This window comes from Poecile atricapillus, chromosome 15, assembly GCF_030490865.1.
Source record: "Poecile atricapillus isolate bPoeAtr1 chromosome 15, bPoeAtr1.hap1, whole genome shotgun sequence".
NCBI classification, from domain to species: domain Eukaryota; kingdom Metazoa; phylum Chordata; class Aves; order Passeriformes; family Paridae; genus Poecile; species Poecile atricapillus.
This window is the reverse complement of record NC_081263.1, coordinates 12,545,965-12,569,072: the sequence shown is the minus strand read 5'-3', so window position 1 is coordinate 12,569,072 and position 23,108 is coordinate 12,545,965. Positions and strand designations below refer to the sequence as shown.

Below are 23,108 nucleotides of genomic sequence, written 5' to 3'. Positions count from 1 at the left end.
GTTCAGAGAAGCCCTGAAAGCACCTGGCAGAGCTGCCCCTTGGAGGAGCAGAAACTTGTGAGAAAAGATGCCAAAATTTCTGCTGCAGCTTCACGAGGATCATACCAAATCCTGGTGAACCCAGTGAGGGGTTTTTCAGAGAAGACAGGAGGTACTTGAACAGTTAAACCACTCTGGAGCATGCCAGAGTCAGAGGCTGGAAAAGCTCCACACACCTGGACCTTGGTGGTGAACACAGGAGGGAAACAACCAGAGTCAGTTAAGATGCAAGGAAAGATAAGGCTACAGAGACCATCAAAGGTGGTTCTGCTAACCAAGGGGTGACAACCCTCACAGACAGATGATGAGATGAAGGTGAAGGACAGCACTGAGAGGATGGAGGTACAAAGGCAATGTGAGCTCATGCCTTTTGTTATGGAACAAAGCAACCTGAAAATCTGTACACAGCAGCAAAGCAACAGGGATGTCAGGATGTACCCACAGGTACAGCTCCACAGAGTACACCAGAGCCGTGGGAAAGCCAAGGCCTTTCTGGTAATTACTCATAAAGGCCTTTATTTCACTATGGAAGGGTTATAAGTAGGGTGGAGCTGCCAAGAGAGGCTCCTCTCAAACAGCAGAGGCTGTGCAGCTCCGTGCTCTCCAGCAGCCACAGCTGAGGCGCTTTCCCCCTTCTCTATTTCACTTCCTCTTATTCTTTCAGATGAAAGTCTGGGGAGAGCAACGGGCTCTATTTATACCTCAGGAGAAAGAGGGGCTGTGAGACACCCCTGGGGCTGGGGGGACCCTCGGGAGAGGCTGCCAAGGAGGGATTTGGACAGGGGGATGCCACGGAAGCGGCGCGGGGCCGGGGCTGCCGTTAGACATGGCCCCGTAACCGCGCTCTGCCTTCCTGGGCTCACCCCTCCTGACCCTCTGCCAACGGCATCACCGCAGGGCAGCTGGCACTTACTGATCCTGCACATCACCAGGAGCTGCTCCACCACACACCACACAGCTGGGCTGGCACCTCCACTTCCAGGTGGAGAGCACAGCGAGGCAGTGCACCGAGACCAGTGGGACTGCTGGTTTGGGGACAGCAGGATCATAAAATTCATGAGAAGAAAGTCCTCAGCTTAGGCTACTCTTAAATGCTGCCTTAGGTCCTACACAGTCAAAGGGTTTGCTGCTTCTCCAACCCTGTGTTAGTGATCCATGGGCAGGCATGGCTTTGTTCCAGCTGCACCACCTCACCTGCCCAAGCCATGGGCACTCACAGGACAGGTCACACTCCCACTGAGTGACCAAGACCCTCTGGTGCAACTGAGAAATGAAAAAGCAAGAATGAACTTCACCACAGGTCGCATCTCTCATCTATCCTGGAAAGAGGCAATTAAGTCATCTGCAATCAGCAGATTCAGGCATCTTGGCCCTTAACAGCGTGCCAAGCATCCTCATTGGAAAAATTAATTTCTGTCACTTTGCTAATGGTCTTTTTCTGCCTGAGCAAAAGGAGAGCCATTAAAAACGCCTGAGCACATAAAGATGGGGACAATGTGTCTGGCGGGATAACCCAGTGATTAGTGCTGCTGCCAGCACCACGCAGCACATCACAGTGTGTCCTCCAGGAGGCTGGGCTGGAAATCTCTGAATCCCACTGCCAGCATGGAACTCTGAGATAGCCCAGACACCCTCATGGACTGCACAGCAACACAGAACCAGCTAGGGAACACTCTGTGCAGGGAAAAGGGGTGAGGAGAGCATGGAAAATATGTACATGCCGTGTGTGGGGGTCAGATAACTCCATGCCCAACAAAGTAAAGCAGCTTTGCTCCGGAACAATGCTTTTAAAAAGACATTAAATGGCTTAAATGTTGGCTAAAGAAGGAAAAAAAAGACCCTTTTTAGGCTGTGAGAAAAGGCTGAAGGTCCTTTCCATCCATGGAGTCACCTCTGAGAGACACTCAGCTAGAAGTGGGTGCAAGGCTGCACTACAGCTGGGGAGGATCAGGACTGACTGTGGCTTAATAGGAAAGATTATAAAGAGAAGATGGAGAAAAGAGAATCTGGATGGACAGCAAGGAATTTTCAAGGCTGGGAAATTAAAAAAATGAAATACTTTCTAATCTCAGCTGCAGGAATGGTGCCTGCAAAGTGAGATACAGCAAAGTGGGAATTAACTCCTCCAAAAGATAAAGAGAAAAGCCCAGCTCTTGCCTTGCTTGAAGCTGACCTGATAAAAGATTCAATTTTTTAAAGGAGTTTATGGTGGAAATCAACGCTGTACCTGCAAAGAGAAAGACTCAAGGCAGCACCAGGAGCAAGGCAGGAGCAGGCAGGGGGAAAAGGAGGATTACACACCCTGTTTTATGTCCTGCATGCACTACAGAACTGCAGGAAAGCCCCGGTCCCCCCTCCCTCACAGGCAGGCAGCACCGCCTGCCATGCCCTGGCTGATGGCTGAGACACCCCAGTGAGTTCCATGAGCAGAGCCTTCCCTCCTGGCTAGAGCTGGTCCCAGGACAAGCAGCATCTCTGGGGTCTTACGTGCGGTCGGAGTGAAGGACACGGGCCGGGGGCCGCCGGGGTTGACGGGGGGCAGCGGCGGCATGTTGGGAGGAGAGGACCTGGACTGTATCTTCACTTCCACGGGCGATCCGGGCATCACTGGCACCCTCTTCTCACCAGCAACTGTACCAAGAGAAGGTGGCAAGGCTTAGTGACAGTCACTGACACGCATTTCCCCGCCCAGCACGCCAGGAACAGTTGCAGGGGCGAAGATAAGAGCTGGGGGAAGTCACGCAAGGCTCCCACGCTGCTCTGGAGGGCCCCGAGCTGGGGACAGGCACCCGGGGTCATGCTCATGGTGTCTGTGCTCACCACCCCGCTCTCCTGACTCCATCTCCTCACCCTTCATACACAAATATGCTGTTCAGGGCTTCTGTCAATTTGCTTTGCCCCTGTTTCAGATCTCTCTGAGATCCCCAGATGTGCCCACACACACCTCGCTGAGCCTTTCCAGAGGAATCACAACCTCTGGGAGCCACACAAATAATCTGGGCTTGGGCTGTGCCAGAAGTGACTGGAATGGGCCTGGGGCTGTAGAGATGAGCTGATATCAGCGACTCAGCCCCACTCCTAGTGCAGTGTCTGGTGTCTAATCTATCACCAGCTCAATCTGCAGCTTCCTTTCCATCCTTGAGGGATGTCCCAGCTCAGGGGAACAGTGTGACCACACTCCCAGCTCCAGTGGCTGGGATCAGCTTCACAAAACAAAAAAGGAAGAAACATCCTAATATAATTGAGGGATGGTTTGTTTTTTGGTCTTTTTGAGAGGGTGTTTTGGGGTATTTTTGGTTTTTAAAATGCAGACAACTCAGAAGACAAAGCCTAATGATCTCCAAAGTGCAGCTCCTGTGGAAGCCAGTCCTGTTCCAGGGGTGCTCTGTATTGCACTGCCAGCATCTCCAGTGTCCATGACCCCAAAGAAATCACCCCTCTGAGATGATGTCCCTGCTCTTCAAGCTGCCCCTCCCCTCCCTCAATTAACTCACTAATGAGATGTGAGCAGCTTGTCCCACCCAGGAACGCGGCCGGGTCCCCAGCACGTCCAGCTGCACCCCAGCTCAGGCTGTGAGGGAACTCAACTCAGCTTCCACCCCTCCAGTGATCCAAGCTGGGCTTGGGGATCATTATCATCTAATTTGTTAGCCACAGTTCTTACCAGTGTCTGTCAGCTGCAAGAAACTCAGCTTTTGAGCCTGGGCAAAGCAATTAAATGCTGCATTCCCATAGAGCGCTTAATAGGTAGCAAAACTCTGCACTGAAATACAACCCAAACCTGGTACTTCTCGACTCTCAACAACAAAAATGCTGCTTTCCAGAGCAGAGAAAACACAAACTGGCACCTGAGCCCTCGTGTTGCTGCCTGGGATCTGCTCTGTCAGCCCCAGCACCTGCTCTGCCACTGAGCTGCCTCATTTATTTTCCTTATGGCAAGTCATGGCGAATGCCAGCGAGGTAACAAATGAACTTCGTTATTCCCAGCACTTCTTTCTGCTGTTTGCAGGAAGGGGAAGCAGGAATGATACACACTGAAAATCCATGTTTTCCTGCCCTGTCAGTACAGGTGGAATAACTTGGGTTGGAATCGCTACAAAACCACGTCCCAGAACATTTGTGTCTTCATTTATCTAAGCCTGCTTTCAAGAAAAGGAAAAATATTCTAGGTTTTGCTTTCATGAAGTGGGGAGATACTGAAGCCATGGAAACTACTATTAATTTTAACATATAATAACTACATTAATCCCATATTGCAAACTACTGTACATGTGATCCAGCTTCCACACAATTGAACCCTGATGTGCAGACTGTCCCTGTCGCTCCCATGCACGAATATGATATTCAGATTAATAACCATGCATTGATGCAGGAACATGACATCATTTATACATGTAGGTACCTATTCCAGCAGGTGAGTTTATCAGCAAGAACAGGGAAAACCCCCTGACTTTCTCTCCTCTCTAAATAAATGCATCAAAACAGTGAGATTTTGTACACAAAGTGAGGTGTATTTCTACCACAAAAAGTTTGAGTTCCCTCACCCAGGCAAGGAAGGGACACATTGCTAAATGACCCAAATTTTTCTATCAAAACAGCACTACCTGTGCCTGTCCAGCACTCGGTGCCAGCTGCCTGATGGCCATCCAGGGACCCACTGCCACCCACCTGCCTCCTCTTCATCTCCCTCTTCCCATGAAACCCCCTTTCCCAGGTGTACATGGCCAACCTGATATTGCCATACTCTGGAGAGCATGAAATCCTTCAGTTTTCTCCTATTCCTTCCTAAAATGCTCCTAGGGCACATTAAGAAAGCAGAACTAATTTGGTTAATTTACAGGGAGGGAGATAAATTTCGCATAGAATTTATAACCCCAAAATAAAACCAGCTACTGTGTGAGACACCAAAACTGAAGCCCACAAGAAGCCAACACCTTCCTTTCCAAGCCCACTCCAACAGACAAGAAGCAAACAGGATTGTTAAATTTAAAAGCTTCCTGCTAATGACCTGGGGCATCTATAAATGCAGATAAAAACCATCTTTCTGAGGCTCTTCATTTTTAGCCTAAACATGTCCATTTAATGAGAATCAGCTGAGCAAACCAAGGGCTTGAGTCAGCCTTGAGTTGACCTGGGGCTAAAACTGAGCCAGTGAGCTGCTCCCTGGAGAAAGGCTGCCTTCCTGGTCTCATTCTTTCACTTCCACCACTCAGAAATATTTACTGGCTCACCAAGAGCAGCTTTTCAGCACTGCCTCAGATGCACAGGGAGGATGCAGAGATGCTCCTCAAAACATGTGCAAGTCACTCAGCTGTGTCACTCACCTAAACAGTCAAATGCCATCATAGATTTTGGATGATACTCTAACAAGAATAATTGATGTCAATGACTGAATGCTCCAAGCACCAGGTACCTGCCCAAACTGGAAACATTGCACTGTTTTCCTTCAAAAACTCCTCCTTCCAAACCTTACCTGGATTAGAAACACAAATGCTGTTGTTACTTCTCAGCAGTGCCTGCAGGAGCAGGCCAGACGTGTTTATGGCACAACACTTTGGCTGCCAAATGTCCAAACTTTGCAGTGACACGTGCTCAGCTCTGCACCAGGACCTGCCCAGGGTGACCTGGGAAAACAATGTGAACACCTGGGTGGGAGAGCTGCCTTCCCAGCCTCAGACACACTGGAATTTCCCATGGGAAGATGACTCAGAGAAAAGAAAACCTGAAGAGACCTTGTTTTAGTCTTGGCTCCATGCAAGAGCTCCCTCTCCTCCCAGCAGCAGCGGGTTGTGCAGGGCACATCTGGCAGCGCCGAGTTCCAGATCTCAGCCTGGGCAGCTGCAGCCACAGACCTGTGCTCCTGCCCTAGATATTCCTGTGTCCCATTTAAGGAACCCAGGTGTGCAAGAGACCAGAAAGCCCCAGAGCTGTGGCAACACCTGGAGTCCTCCCTCCCTCCCACCCTCCCCGTGCGCTGCAAGGCCCCGGCTTCATCTGCCTCCGCTCTGGCTGTCGGTGTGCACCAGATTTCCTTCACTGCTCCAGTTCCCATCCTGGCGTAACAAATTAAAAAGGAACATATGTCAGCATTAAGGGCAGCTGATGGTTTTCCTTTCTGGAGAGGAGAAAGAGCAAAGTGAGACAACGGGACAAGACGCCAAGAGAAAATCTGGGGTCTCAAGTGATCCTCAGAGAGGTCCCACTCCTGCCCTCGCAGCTCTCCAACACCACAGCACATTTCACAGGGGCAGTTTCAACACCAACTCCAGACAGGTCTCATCCTATTTATTTTCTTTAAAGAAGTCTTCCACCTATGGTGTTTAGTACAAAGAGAGTGTTGCTGTGATGAGTAACCTCAGCATTTACTTGCACTGTAAACTGTATAAAGAAGCTGCCTTATTAATCTCTTTATGCCTGTGGGCTTGGGAAAAGGCAGAAGAAAAAAACCAGCAACAAGTTAGGGAGTATCTCGAGTACATTGGAATTTAAATGAATCCTTAAATTCCTTTGGCAATTAGAGAATAAACTAAATGATGAAAAAGAAGTTAAAACTGTGCATGAGGAGAACTAGATATTACCTTTCCCAAAAAAGCAAGATAAAGAACTGGAGAAGAGTGACAGTGAAGCAGACAGACACAAATGGTCTCCCCTTCATCCTCTTCCCAAAGTTCAAAATAAAATTCAAGGCAGTATCAGGAGGTGCCCCACTCTGCTCAAGAAAAAGCCTTGATCTAGATTTCCTGGCAGAGCCATGGATTTGCTGAATCCAAGGGAAGAGAGGGAGAGCCACTGCTACAGAGCAGAAAATGGAGCTGCTTTACATGAATTTACACTGTAGTGTCTGCACAGGCACAATTTAATCCAGTCACCTCCCTGAGTGGTATCTTCAAGCCATTCCTGCTGCATGGGTATGATTACCCTTGATTCCATGGCACGAGAGTTAAGGAGGAAGGATGAACCTGCCTGCCCTGAGAAGGATTTGGGAGCTCTCATTTGTAAATAAACTGCAAAGAGTCAGAACTGTGTCTCACCAACCCGTGTGCCAGACTCAAGCTCTCCAGCTTTCTGTAGAAGTCAAACCATGAAATATCTTGGGAAAAATAAGAGAAAACCACATGAAACATGAAACAGCCGTGCAACACTGGCAGCTATGCCCAGGTAAGGCTTTGCTTTTCCCTTTGGCAGCTTGCAGGACAAGAGAACAGGCTCAAAATCAGACCTTGTCAAGGCTTTTACCACTGAGTGGTTACATTGCAAACCTGTAAATTAACTAAAGTATTTTTGAGTAAAAAGCTGTGTACAAGGGTTTGCCCAGTGGTCTGGTCTCAGGAGGGAAAGCATGTAATGATTTCAGACAGAAAGAAGAGGTTTAATCAAAGCAGATGTCTTCAACCTCCATCTGGAACAGGCAGAACATATTCATAATTTAAAAAGCCTCTCCTCACCCCAGGAAGTTAAAAGCCCCAAATTCATACCTGCCTCTTGAGACCAAGGGACCAGAGAACTGTCCCAGTAACAACAGCCAAGGTCATGTCCAGCAGGAGAAATTCTTTGGTCGTGCACGAGCCAAGTCTGAGCTTATTCCAGAGCCAGTGGATGAACAGACACCCTAAAGGTGATCCAGCCCATCCCAAAACATCCCTCAAAGCAAGGGAGATCAGCCACACCTCTCCTTCCACTAGCCCTGACACCTTGGGCGAGCACTCATCACATTGCCTGGGTTCCTTCCCCACCATTTACACGGATCAGAGTCCCCAGTTTTCAATAAAGCAACTCCAAACTCGGCTAAACAGATAGAGAGGCCATTGCAAAGAGGGAAACGAAGGAGGGACAGACCTTTAACAGCCCCCTCTGACCCAAACTGCTCTGTAAGTCCACAAGCAGCTCCATGTCCCAAGCTGGAGGGCAGGCCAGGGAAATGCCCAAGCCCAGGCATGGCAGCCCTGCCGTCCCCAGCGAGGAGGACGCGCTGCAGTTGGCTCGTCACAGGGTCCCTGTTGATCGTCTGAATGCAGACGAGAGGCAGCATCAGTGTAACCTGACCTGATAATGTAAATAGGGTGAAATGAAATATGGTTCGCCACCTCCCCAGCTTTGGCGAATGTTTATTTTGAATAACATGCTTATCTGCTCCAACTGCTCACCATCTGTTTTCAGTCTCCACCAAGCTAATATTTTTCACATTTAGGAACTGAGAAATGGGAAGAATTACATTTAAATTTTATTAACATCTTTCCTCTGCTCCAAGGTTGCCTTTCCCTCCCCTTGATGGCTCTAAGCCATCTGTAGAGCACCTTTGCAGTTCTCCAAGGCATGCAGATGAGAGGTGATCGACATGCAAAGCAAGAGCAACATTACTCAGGCTTCCAGAAGATGCCATTTACCGCTTCTCCACTGCTATTCCCTCCCTCACCTGCTTCCAGACAGCTTCCCCCAAGCTCAAACTCAAATCACTTCATCAAGGGAAAAGTAATATTTTATCTTTTTGCAGCATTGCTGCATCAGAAAGCGATGGAGGGGGAAGACTGAAGATAAGCATCAGGAACAAGGCAGCCAATACAGCAGCTCTCAGAAAAAACGGATGGTTGGGTCTGTCCCAGTTTGGAGGAGAGTGAGATACTGGGAGGTCTGTAGCCAAGATGACTTCTCTCTACAAATACTGACATTTGTTTGCTTGTGGGGTGGTTTCTAGAGGTCTTTCTTTGCTTGAGTCAACAAAAGGTGATTTACAGCCAGCACTGGGGGACACAAGTGTGTGGCATAACCAGGTCACCAGCAAGGGCTGGTCACATGAGGTCCCTCTCCATCCTCCTCCCTCCATGCCATGGAGATGGCCAAGATGCTACTACAGCATCAGTGGCAGTGGGTAACTCATGCCACTGTACAGATATTTCCTCCACCCCATGTGATCAGCCTATTTTTACCCTGTTTAGCTGTGTTTTATGGCACATCCCGGCTCCTGAGCTGTAAGATGCTGTGGGAGTGGAGAGGACTCGGCCCCTCTCAGGAGAGCCTTGCATCACACAGGAGGGAGCTGCTGAGCCTGGGATAGGCATTTTATAAATCAAAAATAAACGCGTGTATCTCCATTGCCATCTAGTCCTCTCCCACACACAGCTGTTTCACTTTAAATCTCAATTCAATGTGAAACTCAGATAGAAGAACTTGAAAGAGCAAAGTATGTTATCGTTCGCAAGCAGTCCAGAAAGCAGTTAATAAGGGAAATAAGATTAATAATTTATTCCTGAAGGCAGACTGCAGATCTTTATCCATCCTGGCCTTCAGTGATTTTTATAAAATCCTATTAATGTGCCTGGCTCTCCGAACTCAGCGGTAGCACAGGTTGGATTTCGGAGCAGTTCCCAGCCATGGCCATGTCAGAGCACAAACCTGCCTGCATGGCACTCCTGCCTCCTGAGCTCTGCTTTCCTCTGGGGCCACACTCAGGCCAAACCTGGATGTGGGATTCACCCCACAAACCATCACATCCAACATGGCCCAGAGCTGTTGTACATCAAGCCCCCAAATTCTGGTCATGTCACTTCTACAGGAACACAAACCATTCCCACTCTCCTGCTCTCCTTCCCATGAAGGAGGCAGGGAATAGTTACCCTGACAGCCATTTCCACCCAGGAGCTGTTGCTGTTGTAGCCACCACACCACACCTTCCCACACTGCTAGCATCCCTACAAATAAATGTTGGGGACCCCAAGTTCATCCCTTGATGTCCCTGGCAGCAGCTTTTGCTCATCACTGTCTCAAAGGGATGCTGTGAGCTCTGCCAGGGAGCCCGTGGTGTTCTGGGGCACGGAACCCTCCTCATCCTCACCAGCTTGTCAGACAGCCACCCTGGAGGGAGGCATGCACTCCTGGAATATAGCCCAGGAGAATACATGCCTGGAACCCAAGGCCTGCAATGCAGTTTTAGGATAGGAAGCACTTTAGGGACTGAGGGGAGTGATGAGGCCTCCCCAAACCACCCCTTTGGCTGGGTTATAACCTGGGACAGCAAAGCCAGAATTGCTCACTAATTCATTTCCTTAGTTACTGCTAAGTATTTTGGTAATTTTTCATTAATTCCTTCTTCCATTTAACATTACAGAATCAAGACTATTTTTTTTTTTTAAATCACCCACTCCTGTAACAATATTAAGAAATATTTCCTCCTCCACATTATTTACTCCTTGGGCTAAAGCGCTCAGAATGAAAAATGAAAGCAGTTACAGATATCAAACAGGCAATTATCACAATCATGGCAAAAAAATTAGTTCTTAAAAGTCTAAGCCTGCTGCACTGCTCTCCAAAGCCTCTGACTTTGAGCAGAACAACGGTGGCGGGAGCAAAGTTTCCAGATGGGAACATCTGTGTCTCATTTGCCGCAGGGAAGAAAACACCAGGAAGATTAACGGCTCCTGGGGCTGGTGGAGCCCAGACACAACACGTACAGAAGGGATACCATGGAGAAAGGCTTGGAGCAACAGCCTGCTAGCAAAGATTGGGCTTTTTTATTTAATGATTATTTTGCGGCGCTTCTGCCCGTGGGGAAATGAGGTGTCGGGGCAAAAGAGAGTTTGGGTTTTACTTGTAAATGCTGTGTAGAGTGGAAGCAAGAATTGAGTTAATTATGCTTGTATTAAAAAAATAAATAAATAAAAGGAGCACTTTTACCATCTCAGCTCCTTTTTAGATAGAAAAAATTATTTTAAGAGTTGGCTTTAAGGGGTTACACCCCCCCAAAGGTCTGAAATTGCTCCCTGCCCAGAGCATCAAGGCTATGGATTCGCCCCTCTGGGGTCCAGTGAACACCAGGTTTACACCAGAGAGTAAGAAGTGATCCAACAAGTGGGAAACTCATGGTTGAATGACCAAGTTTCCCCAGGCAAAAGCCTGTTCCCCTTAGGAGCATTCCTTAAATTTTGCCACAGTTTAGGGACCACATTTCCGAAGGTGGGCAGGCGTATAAGCCACAGGTTATACAGAACAACTGAACACTGCAATTTTGAGAGTGCAAATCTGTTTTTCATTCTGCTTAGGCTAAACACCATGGAGTAAATAAAGCTGGAACTTTTGTACCTGTAAAATTTTGGGAGGTCCAAAAGAGGGGAAACACAGTGAAACAAACTCTAAGTTCAGAAAGCATTTTCCACCTTAACAGAGTCTTCAAGGCAGCCTTTAGGACATGATTTTATCTAGCCCTCATAAATCCTTTTAAAACATGGATTGCTGGCTATTTAACAAGCGGCTCCACCCTTCTCCTGCTCTCCAGATGAAACACACTCGCACTGGGCTCCATTTTGTTCCCTCCTTCTCCAACCCAGCAGTACCAGCAAAGCAGCAGAGCCTGGGGAACCGTGGTTAATTGGCATCCTCTAATTACTAATTAGCTCCAAGGGGCTCTCTGCAGCTCCAAACAGTCAATAAGAATGCATCCACTGATTTAAACAGGCTTGGGAAAAGCAGAGCTGCTGGAGCAGGCTCCTAGGAGTGACCCAAGGAACTGCACAGGGAACCCACAGCTCCCCATGGAGGATCCAGCACGGATCCACCACCACTGCTGGGCTTCTCAGGAAGGACTCTGGAGAAGCCTCAGGGAGGGTTATAGGGTTCTCTCATCCAGGGGGAGCATTCCCAGGGGGTTCTGGCTGCTCTGCAGCTTCTCCTGTTCAAGAACCTCTCACACAGATGCTGCAACCAGAGGTGTCTGAGCAGTGTTTGTGGTTTAAACATCCATCATAAGAAATTTAAACCACAAATTCATCCCACCACCACTCCACAAACTCCATTTAGGACTCTGAGCCTTCTCCCTGCCAGTCTTTACCCTTTACCAGAAGAGCTGAGGAAAGGGCAATGTGCACAGAGCAGATCCCAGCAGGAGCCGACAGCTGCCGGCACAGCACAGGCAGCGAGGCCACAGCTCCCACTCTGCAGCCCTGCCCTTCTCCCTGCTGAGCTGCTCCAGGAAATCCAGGTGAGCACTGCAGGTCTGGCATTCCCATGGCTTCCCCAGGAGAACCCCTTTCCCAGGGGAATCCTGCAGCTTCTGCACTGTGAGTCTGGTTCACCCCAAAAGTGACGGTCACCAGGTCAGCGAGCCTCCTTTTCCACTGCCTTGTGTTTTATATCCCAGCTCTCAGTTTCAGTAGGAAGAGTTGTGGAAAAGGAGGACGTTTTCTAGCCAATCCCATGAGAAATTTAGGAGGTGCTGAGATGGATGCTGTTTCTGGGTCAGGACAGTGAGCCCCTTTGCTGGAGGCTTCCCACCAGCAGTCCCTGCTGTGCTCACTGTGGGATGAATCCCTGCCTCTCTGAGGACAATTATTTTGGCTCTGAGAAAAGCAGCCCATCGAGCAGAGGCCACTGCACTGCCTGGCTGACTTTTAAACCCAAGCAGCTGAGGGTGGTGTGATATCCCTTATCACAGGGCCAGCTGAGCTCAGATCCCAATCCCACAGCTCCTGGCACTTCACATCCTGCCCACCCCTGTGCCTCTGCTCCCGTTTAGCTGCTGGGAATGAGTTTGGCCACATGCAGGACAAGCTCCTACAGAAACGTGCACGGTCTGTACAAAAGCTCCCACAGATTGTTAAGAGGGCAGCAAGGTTTACTCCAGTTTTTTGTTATCAGAGAACCCAGAAATCCTTCAGCCACAGCAGCTCCTTCGGGAGAGACAGCCTTGTCTGTGCAGATGTGTCCTTACCCCAGGCATCCCTGAGATTGGATTGGACCTCCACAGTGAACCTGCCTCACTGGGTACAACAAACACAGGCATTGTCCATGACTTGGACAGGTCCCCATCCCACACTGACACACCCCAGGGATCTGCACAGCAGGGCAGACACAGCCTGGAGCACCTCAGAAGTTCAAGCAACACAAGGAAAAAGGGGAACAGCCTGAAAAATCATTAAATCTTTCAAAATAAAAGGATGACTTCAAACCCACCTTAAAATCACCCAGTGATTGAAGATTTGGGAGCTTTAAAGCTGATTACTAAAGACACACAGGAGGAGTTTAAAGTCAAGCTTGGAAACCATTTAAGAAGACATCCCTTTTGCTGACCTCCATGTTCCAAACCCTACTGCTTAATGGTTTGGTCCCAAACACTATAAATCAACCTTAAAATCAGCACTGACCTCAGGAAAGAACGAGTACTGAGCAAATCTGGATTTCTTAGAGCATCACGAATATCACTGAGCACACAGGGACCTGGGCTAATGAGAGCAGGAGCAGCAGGTCTGGAGTTTAAGGGTAGGGGTATCCAGTGAGTAGGGAGTACTCCAAATGAGTAAAACACAAACTGGGATAAAAAAGTCTCTGCATACCAGGCAGACACAAAGCAGCAGTGCCAGCAGCTCAAGCACCACTACCAATAACTGTAAATAACAGCAATTAAAAAAGCAAGGTCACTTCTGAAAGAAGTGAGATCTCAAGGCAGAAAACCACATTTAATCCATAACAACCAACATGACCGCAGAGAGGCACAAATAATACCAAGGACACCCAAAGCTATTACAAAACCCTATATTAAACTAGAAAATAAACAACAAAACTAACAATAAACCTGTTTGTTAAGCACAGACCAGGTAGAAATCCTGACCATCTGGAGAAGGAAGCAGTCCAGAATAGTCATAGTCAGAGGGGCCAGTTCATGTGAAAACAATGGTCATTTTAGCAAAAACAAAACAGAAACCAAATCCAGTGCAAAACAAACCACTAACCAAGTTCTACCACAAAATGAAGCAATCAAGGAAGGATACAGAAAAACATCCCCCTTGGGTCCCTGAAGTCATACCATTTCCAAATATAAAGCAGAGTCCAACACAGTCTCCCTTCTCCAGATGGAGGCTGAAGAGCAGGAGATCGCCACTGCCAGCCAGCTCCAGGGCTAAAGCTCCACCAGACTTTATCCAAAACTGGGCAAGTTGTCCAAGAAATCAAGGAGGAACTTGGGAAAGATTTGGGAAATCTCTTTCATCCTCATTATTTACAACCTCCTGCAAGTGCCAGAGGGGACTCCATCCCTCTGCCAGTGCCTGCAGGGAAGGGTCAGAGCAGGGAGCAGACTCTGCTCTGTGGGACAAGAGGAACAGGCAGGAGCTGATGCCCAGGAAGTTCCACCTGAACGTGAAACACTTCTTCACTGTGTGGGATTACTCAGGGAGGGCAAATACCTCCCTCACTGGAGGTATTCCAGAAGTGTCTGGACACAACCCTGTGCCACGTGCTCTGGGATGACCCAGCTGGAGCAGGGATGTGGGACCAGAGGCCCCACTGTGGTCCCTTCCAACCTGACCCACCCTGAGACTGTGTGACCAGGAGTGTCCCTTGCCCCAGAGCCAGGGTGGCTTTCCCAGGCAGCCCTGGCACGGTGCTGGCAGTGCTGCCCATGCCAACACCCCTCTCACTGCCCTGCTGATATTGCTGAGGTAGCCAAGCCTCACTAATGAGCCCCCAGCTCTGTGGAGAGCTCACTTCATTCACTTGGGCGCTAAGTGCATTCAGTGCTGCCCAGCTAATAGTCCCTGCCATCAATGGCACACACAGGAGCCCTGCCAAGATGACAATTCTGCCTCTTAAAAACACTCCTCACACTGCTACACAAATGGCTCTTCCTCTGTGCCCCAAGCCAGACCAGCCTGTGGGGAATTTCCACCATCCCCGGAGCTGGAAGCACAGGAGGAACACATTTAGGGATGTGTTTTTTGGAGGGGTGTAGGAGCCTGATGAGGTAAGAGGTGTCCCTACACACCTGGAGCCCCACGAGCCAGCATTGCCTGCAGAGTCCAGGCACAGAGAGATCAGGATGGACAGGAGAACTATCAAAGTTCACTATTTAGAATCATGGAATGGCTTGAGTTGGAAGGGACCTTAAAGATGGCTCTGTTCCAAACCCCATGAATGCCTTCCACCAGACCAAGTTACTCCAAGCCCTGTCCAACTGGAACATGAACACTGCCAGGGATGGAGGATCCACAACTTCTTGGTCTGCTCCCAGCAGAGATGGATGGACAGCAGTGACTGTTTCTGCTGTGCCTCCTTCCCCTCCCTCTCGTGGGCAGCAGAGGTGGAGAATTTCCATGGATAACCTCAGGAGACTGAGTGATGCAGGGACTGGAGAGTGAAGGCTGGCTCAGCTGCTGCTGCACTTGCTTTCAACCCATCACACAGCAACACAGCACAGACAAGCCTTTCCAATTCACCATTCTTGGGGCTGTCCTCAAGCAGTTACCAGTAACCTGCATTAACCCGCTCCCCATCAGCTGGAGCACAGGGGAAAAACAAAACAACAAAAAGCTCAATTGTCAAAATTGTGAGACCAGAGCACAAAACAACCCAGCAAACCCCCAAGTTTGTTTTAAACTGCCCTTTTCCTCCCCTGGCCACAGCAAAGCCTGTGACACAGTGCCTATAAATTTCCTTTAATGATGCAGCAGTGAGGCAGAGCCCCATCTGTGCCTGGGCACAGGTGAGACTTTTCACTATCATGTAAGTGCAGGCTGCCTTTCAATTACACTCAGCAGCCCATTAGGCAAATTAGATTTGCATATGAGAGGATAACTAGAAAGTCAAGAAATAGGCCCTGAAGGAAAATACATTCTGTAAGCTACATGTCCCTGGGAAGATGTGGACAGGGAGTTTGCTGTTCAACCCTTTAGGGCTACTTTAGGCTTTCATGGTGTTCGGGTTCCTCTCAGCGCTAGCGTGGGTTTGAGGACAGCCTCTCCACCAGGCAGAACTGCAGCCAGACAAAGACATCTGTGTTCCCTGCATCCCCACCTCCCTAAAAAGATGTCCATTTCTGCAGGGCTTTGCATCATTTACAGGTTCTGCCTTGCAGTATGCTGGAAAGGAGATTAAAATATTACTGGTGTGAGAAAATTTCAACTGATTCCACCTGGGTTTCAATAATACTTCACTGAGCTACAGAATTATTTCCAGTACCCTAAGAAGGTCCAGAGGGACATGATACCCAGTGGTATGGCATTACAGAGGTGTCCCATGTCACTGAGGACACTCTTGTGGACTAAACAGTTCTGCTCAGGTGATTCTGAAGAATTCATCCGCCTGCACACACTTTTTTTTTTTTCCTGGTGAGTGTATGCAAAACAGAGACAACCTAGCTCATCTCCCAGAATCCAGATGGCACTTGCAAACCTTGTCTGTGTATCAAATGTTGTTTTTTAGATCAAGTGTCCCTGGTTGACAACACAGAACTTCACGATGCTATCTTTAGAGAGGCTTCTCTGCAAAGAAACACCCTTGGAGCATACGTTGCAGGAATATGCTAATGTGGCAGGGTGTTTTCAGCGACCACAAATGGATCTGTTCCTGGGAGCTCAGACACCCCACAACAAGCTGAGACTGGCTGGAGATGAAGGGTCACCCAGGCCCTATGGAAAAGATGCACCAACGAGTTAAAAATCTCAGAGAAAGGTTCAATTATACCACTGGAGAGATGCAGGATGAGCTCACATCAAGTGCACTCGCACACAAATTATGATTACTAAAAAACCCTACTAAATGAGTGAGGACAGCTCAAAACAGACAGCAAAATCCAAGACTTTCAATTCCTTGACTTCTCCTACAAGTTTAGAGATTCTTACCCTATTTCCTGTTCAGCTAAGTGCAAGGATCTTATAAAAACCCAATGATTTTTCTTCCTCAAGGTCTTCACTTCCTCCTCCACATTTCATGCAAAGATAAAAGCAGCACATGCAAAGTAAAAAAAAAATCTTTAAAACCAGCCCATTAATAAACAACAAAACTATACAAAACTTGCAATTTTAAATATTCCTGAGATAGTCATGTTACCTTCAATGAAAAAAAATGGTGGCAGCTGTTAAAAGAAAACATCAGCACCCCCCAAAAAACCCACCCTGAGTTGTTTTCTATTTTCCTCAGCTCCAAGAACAAGAATCATCACCTGCATGTGAAAAAGCATGAAAAAACCCCTGACTTATACACACTCCCCACTAAGCAGCAAAATGGCCTAACAAAAACCAAGAAAAAACAAAGAAAGCTGCAGAAACAGGTTATGGTGCAGCTCAACCCTGGGATCAGAAGGTGACACCAACATCACCAAGGTGGCAGAAATAACCCCTTGCGCCGCTGCTGAAAAGAACATTTCAGAACAGTGACATCAGGTAAAGCAGCAGCTTTTGAAAAAAGAAAGTGATCCAGGAGGTAGCTCCTTCCATATTGCAGGCGCTCACAGTAAACACCATATGGCCTGTTAATTTAATTAGGGAGAAGAAACCCCCTAAGTTTGAGATTTGACTTTGAAGGGTTTAAAACGAGTCTGAGGAAAATCGCTCGAGATATTCCATGAGGTTGCCTTGCCTCCTTTATCCACCTTGTGCCCCGCTGTACCTGGTACCAGGGAGTACCTGGTGGCTCTCCCCATGCTACTCAGCATCTCTAAGAGCTGGAATTTTTTCAGAAGTTCACCACCTTCCCCACCCCTGCACCTGCACAGATGCTTCCCAGGAAGATCTGGGTGGTCCATGCCAGGCAGCCAAGCCAGGAGAGGTCTGGATCAGGAAGGAGGGATGTGCAGTAAATAAACCAAGTAGTTCAGCTGAACACATCTTCTCAGATAGCAACCACAGTTTTTATTTTAAATCCTCACAATCTACACTGGCAGGTCCCAGCTGTCAAAGGGAGGATGGAACTCATGGTGAAGGTCAATGTGACAAATGGTGGAGCACCGATGCCAAGACACAAAGGCAAGTCCACTCCCCATCCCTAAGTAAGTTTGCATCTGTAATCTTGAGATCAACCAACCAAACTCCAGCTGTCCCTAAAGACTTTTGTATCTGAGCAAAGTCTCAAGTGCAGTGTCTAATTCCAGACTAGCCATGAGACTCTGTTTGCTGAATATTCATAATGCACAGTGACATTTTATATCTTCCATGTCTCTCTGTGAGCAGAGAGGGACATCTCTAGGATCATTTCCAGCTAGAGGTTTGCTCTCCTTCATCTGCACCACGATGGGACACTGCAGCACCACTGCCACGCTGTGCAGGTGTCTGCAAGAACTGCTCAGTGATTCTCCAGCAGGAACAAGAGAGGTCCTGTGCAAGTGGCTGCTGGGGCACCACTGAGAACACAAAGACACAAAAGGGGATGATTTCCTGAGGAACAGCCCCCCAAGCTGTAACAGCTGAGGCTCACGAGGCTCTGGTAAGCTCTCGCCCTCAGCAGCCCCACGAGGCCCAGGAGCAGCAGGAACATCTCTGTGGTGCTCCAAGGACCACCATCCCCTCACGAGCTGCTCTGCCAGGAGCCTCCAGCACAAACCTCACCAGCACAACCTTTAGGGCTCCCAACTGGGCAAGGGAAACCCAGGAGAGGTGTGACTGACCCACCTCGGGCCTGGGACAGGGCTTTGGCACACAGGCTGCTGGGGCAGGGGCACAGAGGGAAGCTCTGCCTGATGCCTCCAGCGTGGGCATGAGCTGCCAGGCTCCTCTATTCCTGCCTGGCACAAAGTAGGTCAGGGCTGCGTGGGCTGATCCCATGTCACAGGACGTGACCCACCTGTGCCTCCCACCAGAGATGCTCCGTGCATTTCCCAGGTAGGGCAGCAAGGGATGCTCCCCCCTCCCTCCCTCCCCTTACCAACTCCAGCCCATCTTGTCTCCAGGAAAACCCAGGATGCTCCATGGCAGCACCACCCCAGGGGAGATTTTGGGAGTTTTGGACTTTCAAGGAACCTGCTGCCCCGTAGATAAATTGTACCAGGAGAAAATCACATTGTTCCTAGAAATGTGTAACCTCAGTTGGCATGGAGTTTCTCCTTGGCTCCTCTCAACAGCTGACTATGGTCACAAATTAATATCCTACTTGCTTAATGATGTTTTCCTTTTCTATCCAGACCCAGGCTGGGATCTGTGTGTCCCTTTAATAGGTGTGTCACAGCAGTATGCCCATTTTCTAGAAAAAAAAAAAAAAAAAAGGCCAGAAAACAATCCCAAACCCAAATAACAAAACATCTGAAGCCAGCAGACTTCTTCCTGCTAGCAAGGAAACCTCCTCTCAGGACACTGCAAAGATTTAATTTACTACCAATTGCCCTCTGGTTATTTTACATTTATGGGGTGGGGGCTGAAGAAAGGAAGAAAGCAGAGAGGGTGTAATTAGCTTTGCTTGTAAAATGTTCATCCCAGTTGTAACAGCAACTGGAGCCTATCGGGGGCTTAATAGATTTCAGGGTTTTGTTGAAGCTGAAGGGTCTGTGTGGGGTGGGAATAAAAAAAAAGGGGGGGGGAAATATTAAAAAAAAAAAAAAATCAATAAGTGGCTCCTACATCTTGCCACAGCCCCATATGGAAGTAATCAAGCACAAGGGTGGCAGCTGGGGCCAATAACAGTCACCTGCAGTTGAGGGACGTGGGGGTTTGGGATGGGTTTTTAATGCTAATTTGCTGGCGGAACAATGCGGGCGCGGGCTCAATGGGAACAATGGCTGCACCTGGCGCCGCGGGCAGCGCACGGATGGGGCCGGCACATCTGTTCGCACAATGCCCGCTCCCCCCGCAGCCTGCAACAGGTCCGAGCTGCTGCCTTCCTCAGCCACCCCTCCGGGACGCTCAGCAGCACTTTCCTGGGTTTTTTGGGGTTTTTTTTTTTGGTGGAAGGGATGGTTACGCGGCATCCCGCCGGCAGGTTGCGGCATCCCGCTGCCACTGAGGAGGCGAGGAAGGAAAACTGGCTCTTGGCTTTGAAGATCTGCAAGTGGTGGTTCTTCTACACGGTCACCTGTGAATGTTCTCCTTCAATACCCCAAGTCCTGCTGCAGCCAGCAGAGATGGGAATTCCTCGGCCGGGAGCACGCCGAGGAAATTCAATACGCGTTATTCTAAAACCTTAAGCTTAGCTTACAAAAATGCCACTGCCCGGCCCAATAAAAGGCATGATAGTTACACTTTAAAATGCTTTGAAACCTCTGAAATCGCTATTGTCCTGTCGGACGAAAGCTGCTGACACACAAAGCCGTGCTAAGGTCAAGGTCCTGCTTCAGAAAATTGTTTGCAGACCCAGGAACTGAACCCAAGCCTCTCCGTGCTGCACTTTAACTGTGGGATCACCGCTCACCATTTCTTCCTGGCTCCTGCTCCCACTCTAAACAAAGGTTTTTCCAGCCATTCCCTGAACGCTGCATGAATTAAGGCAGTCTCCATCATAAAAATAAAAGTTGAACAGACTCCCAGAGACCTGCAGTGACGCTGCCTCCAGGGACTGCTCCGGAGTGTCTGTCGAAACACATTTCATACCTAGCTCCTAACAAGCAATCAGATATGGAAATAGTCACTAGATAAAGGCAAGCTTATGATCCAGCCCAGAATGAGTAGGGATAAGCCAGCTCTTAGAATGGGAAAAAACCCAACAGGCAACAGATTATGACCATCTCCTGCTCAGATTTAAAAACTAGCCAGCATTGACTTAAATCTGCTGCATGTGCCCAAGTCCTCAAATGACTGTTCAGCTCTCCAGCTATACTATAAACATCACACATACACGTCAAACAAATCTTGTGTTTTGTCCAAACCTTAAAAAAAACCAGATCTGGAGAAAACAAGAAGCCACCTGGCTCCCCCATCCCATCCTATAACCGTGGGAGAGCGCTGCCTCCTGCTAAATGCTGCTGCTGGATCCTGCATTTATGGGTCAATTCGGGGACTGCAGGGCTGATTGACATGAAAGCTCAGCTCCTGCAGTCAAACCACACAAACCTGTCAAACCAGTGATAACCTCTACAAGCCAAAATCCACCGTGGGCGATGCCAGACAAAGCTCTGTGAAGCAGCAGTTAAATCATTTGGGACTCGCGCTCGATGCGACAGGCGTTAAGTGAAACCCCGCTCTCTTGGGGACACCGGTCCTGTAATACTGAGAATAAACCAGAAAATAACCCAAACCCAACAGCCTGACCCAGGGCTCACGTGAGCAAAGCTCCCTTTGCTCTGGCGGGTTTAAACAAGCCTCTGCAACACCGGCAGATGCAAGTTGCAAAAATAGCAGCATCTTGGAAGTGAGCAGGGGCTGTGGCTCCAGTCCCTGGGCAGAGCAGAGCCTGGCTTGGCAGCACTGGTTTGGCCTTTTCACTATTAAATGGAGTTTCTGCTCTTTTCCTCAGGGCATTCCCTGTGTAATAGAGTTCTCAGATTAACGATTTATTCTCCTTGCCTTCAGCAATTCTGCTCCTTCCTCAAACCCTTCAAATCCTTCCCTTGGCTTAGCTGCACTTTCCTGTTGGCAGTACTTGCTCAAACTGCCTTTGCTTTACTCCTTTTTCCTTGCTTCCCACACTGGAGTCTCTGAGCTTTGCATTATTTGTGTGTTTCTCTAACTGCTGGAGGTGCTGGGCTACCTGCCTGTGAAGGGCACACAGTCATTTCAGTGAAGTCTAGGTAGCTCCAAAAATAAGACTAAACATCTTTTTTATATTAATAGTGAAAATCATGTCATCTAGCAGACAATAGTGGGGGGGAAAAAGTGTCTACACTCGGATGTCCTGCACCATTTCTATAAAATTATTAGGACTGGCAACAGTTTCAAGCCACCCTCTTCTTCAAAATACAACCACACTCATCTAAGCACTCAGCTCATCAGGAACCCTAAATCCTTTTTAAAAATAAAGGAGCCTGAGGAAAAAAAGAAAGTTTCCTGCAGGGCTTGAGCAAGACTCTACCAAATTAGATATTTAATGGCCAAATTGTGCTGCCCTGATGCCGGCAGAACTTCCGTTCACTTAATCAGGGCTCGACCTACAAGGAGACCGCAGGAGGAGCTGCTCCTACACCCTGCACTGCCCTCACAAACCCGGGAAGTGTCCAGGAGAGCAGCAGTACAGGAGCACGGCTCTTTGCTCCCAGATATTATCCCATAATATCCTAGATATTATGGCTTTGCTGGACATTTTTGGGGTTTCAAACTCCTTCGTGTTGGTGCACTTTGAGACACTGAAGTGCACACACTCCTCTGCCTCCTCTCCAGGGACACACAGGAGGTGTTTGGTGAGTCTCTAGAAGCAGATTTGTAATACTCAGTATTTTTAAAAGCCTCTACCCAAATCCTTGCATGCTGCAAAGAAGGAAAACCTTAAGGTGGCTCATGGAGTGGCCAAACTGGCCGAGCACAGAGCTGCAGCCCAAGCACACTGCCAAGGAGCCCAGCCAGGCTCTCCCTCAGGAAAACCCATCATTTGGCATGTTTAAAGCTAACCTGGACAAAGCAACATCAAAGGGAATCATCCTGCACCAGGCAGCCCAGCAAATATTCCTCTCTTTCTTTTTCCAGCCTCACAACAAGCGATGCTCAGCCACATTTCAGCTCCCCAAACTTTGAGTGCTGATTTTGGTGCATCTCCTGGGGCTGGGCAGGATTTCTCCAGCAAAATAAAATGGACTGAGAATCACTGCAAGGAGCTGAGTGGTGTAGGGGTCAGAAAAAGCAGGTAATATTTGGGGGAACAGCTTAAACATGCAGCAGAGGGATCTTTACATGCTACACCAGAGGGTCAGAGGACTAATTTCAACTGCTGAACCTTCCCAAAAGACAGGGAGGGGGAAAAGGGCAGGTTTAAACTAAATATGCAAGAACCAGGGATTACAATAGAAAAAGAAAAAATACAGCCTATCTACAGCCTGACAGTGAGAATATATAGGGGAGGTGTGTTCTGCTATCACAAGATTGATCTGGGAGATTTAGATGCTGGGAGCATCAGTTGCTGCTCAAGGAGTGCAAAGACAAAAAGGGAGCAGCCTCTGCCACAATGCAGAGAAGCCCTGAAAACACAGGGAAAATTAAGGAAATTTGGGAGCCAATGGAAGAAATCCACCTCTGCAGTTTACCCCCCGCCCCCCCAGCTTCAATACCAGCATGCAGAAACCAGAGTAAGCCTAGGCACAGCAGAAAAACACGTTCTGCTAAAACACACAAAACCCTTCCTGCTTTGCCATTTCCCCAGAAAACACCAAATCCCAGCCCTCTGCTCATGGAGGGGGGGGTGGGGGGGAAGGAAAAAAAAATTAAAATAAAAAAAAATAACCATTCCATAGCAACCCAGAA

The 23,108-nt window shown here is 48.5% G+C and overlaps 1 protein-coding gene across 6 annotated transcripts in view; it reads right to left on the bottom strand.

Moving 5' to 3' along the window:
• Positions 1-23,108, bottom strand: part of CBFA2T2 (CBFA2/RUNX1 partner transcriptional co-repressor 2) — a 57,354-nt gene that overhangs the window by 12,724 nt on the left and 21,522 nt on the right. For 4 of the 6 annotated variants that reach the window (XM_058850650.1, XM_058850651.1, XM_058850653.1 and 1 more), the window contains one exon: positions 2,527-2,670. In XM_058850650.1, the coding sequence (XP_058706633.1) occupies positions 2,527-2,670 (144 nt within the window). Of the gene's footprint in view, positions 1-2,526; positions 2,671-16,640; positions 16,660-18,657; positions 18,678-23,108 lie in introns of those variants that run through there. The other 2 variants (XM_058850655.1, XM_058850656.1) reach the window with 2 other exon arrangements.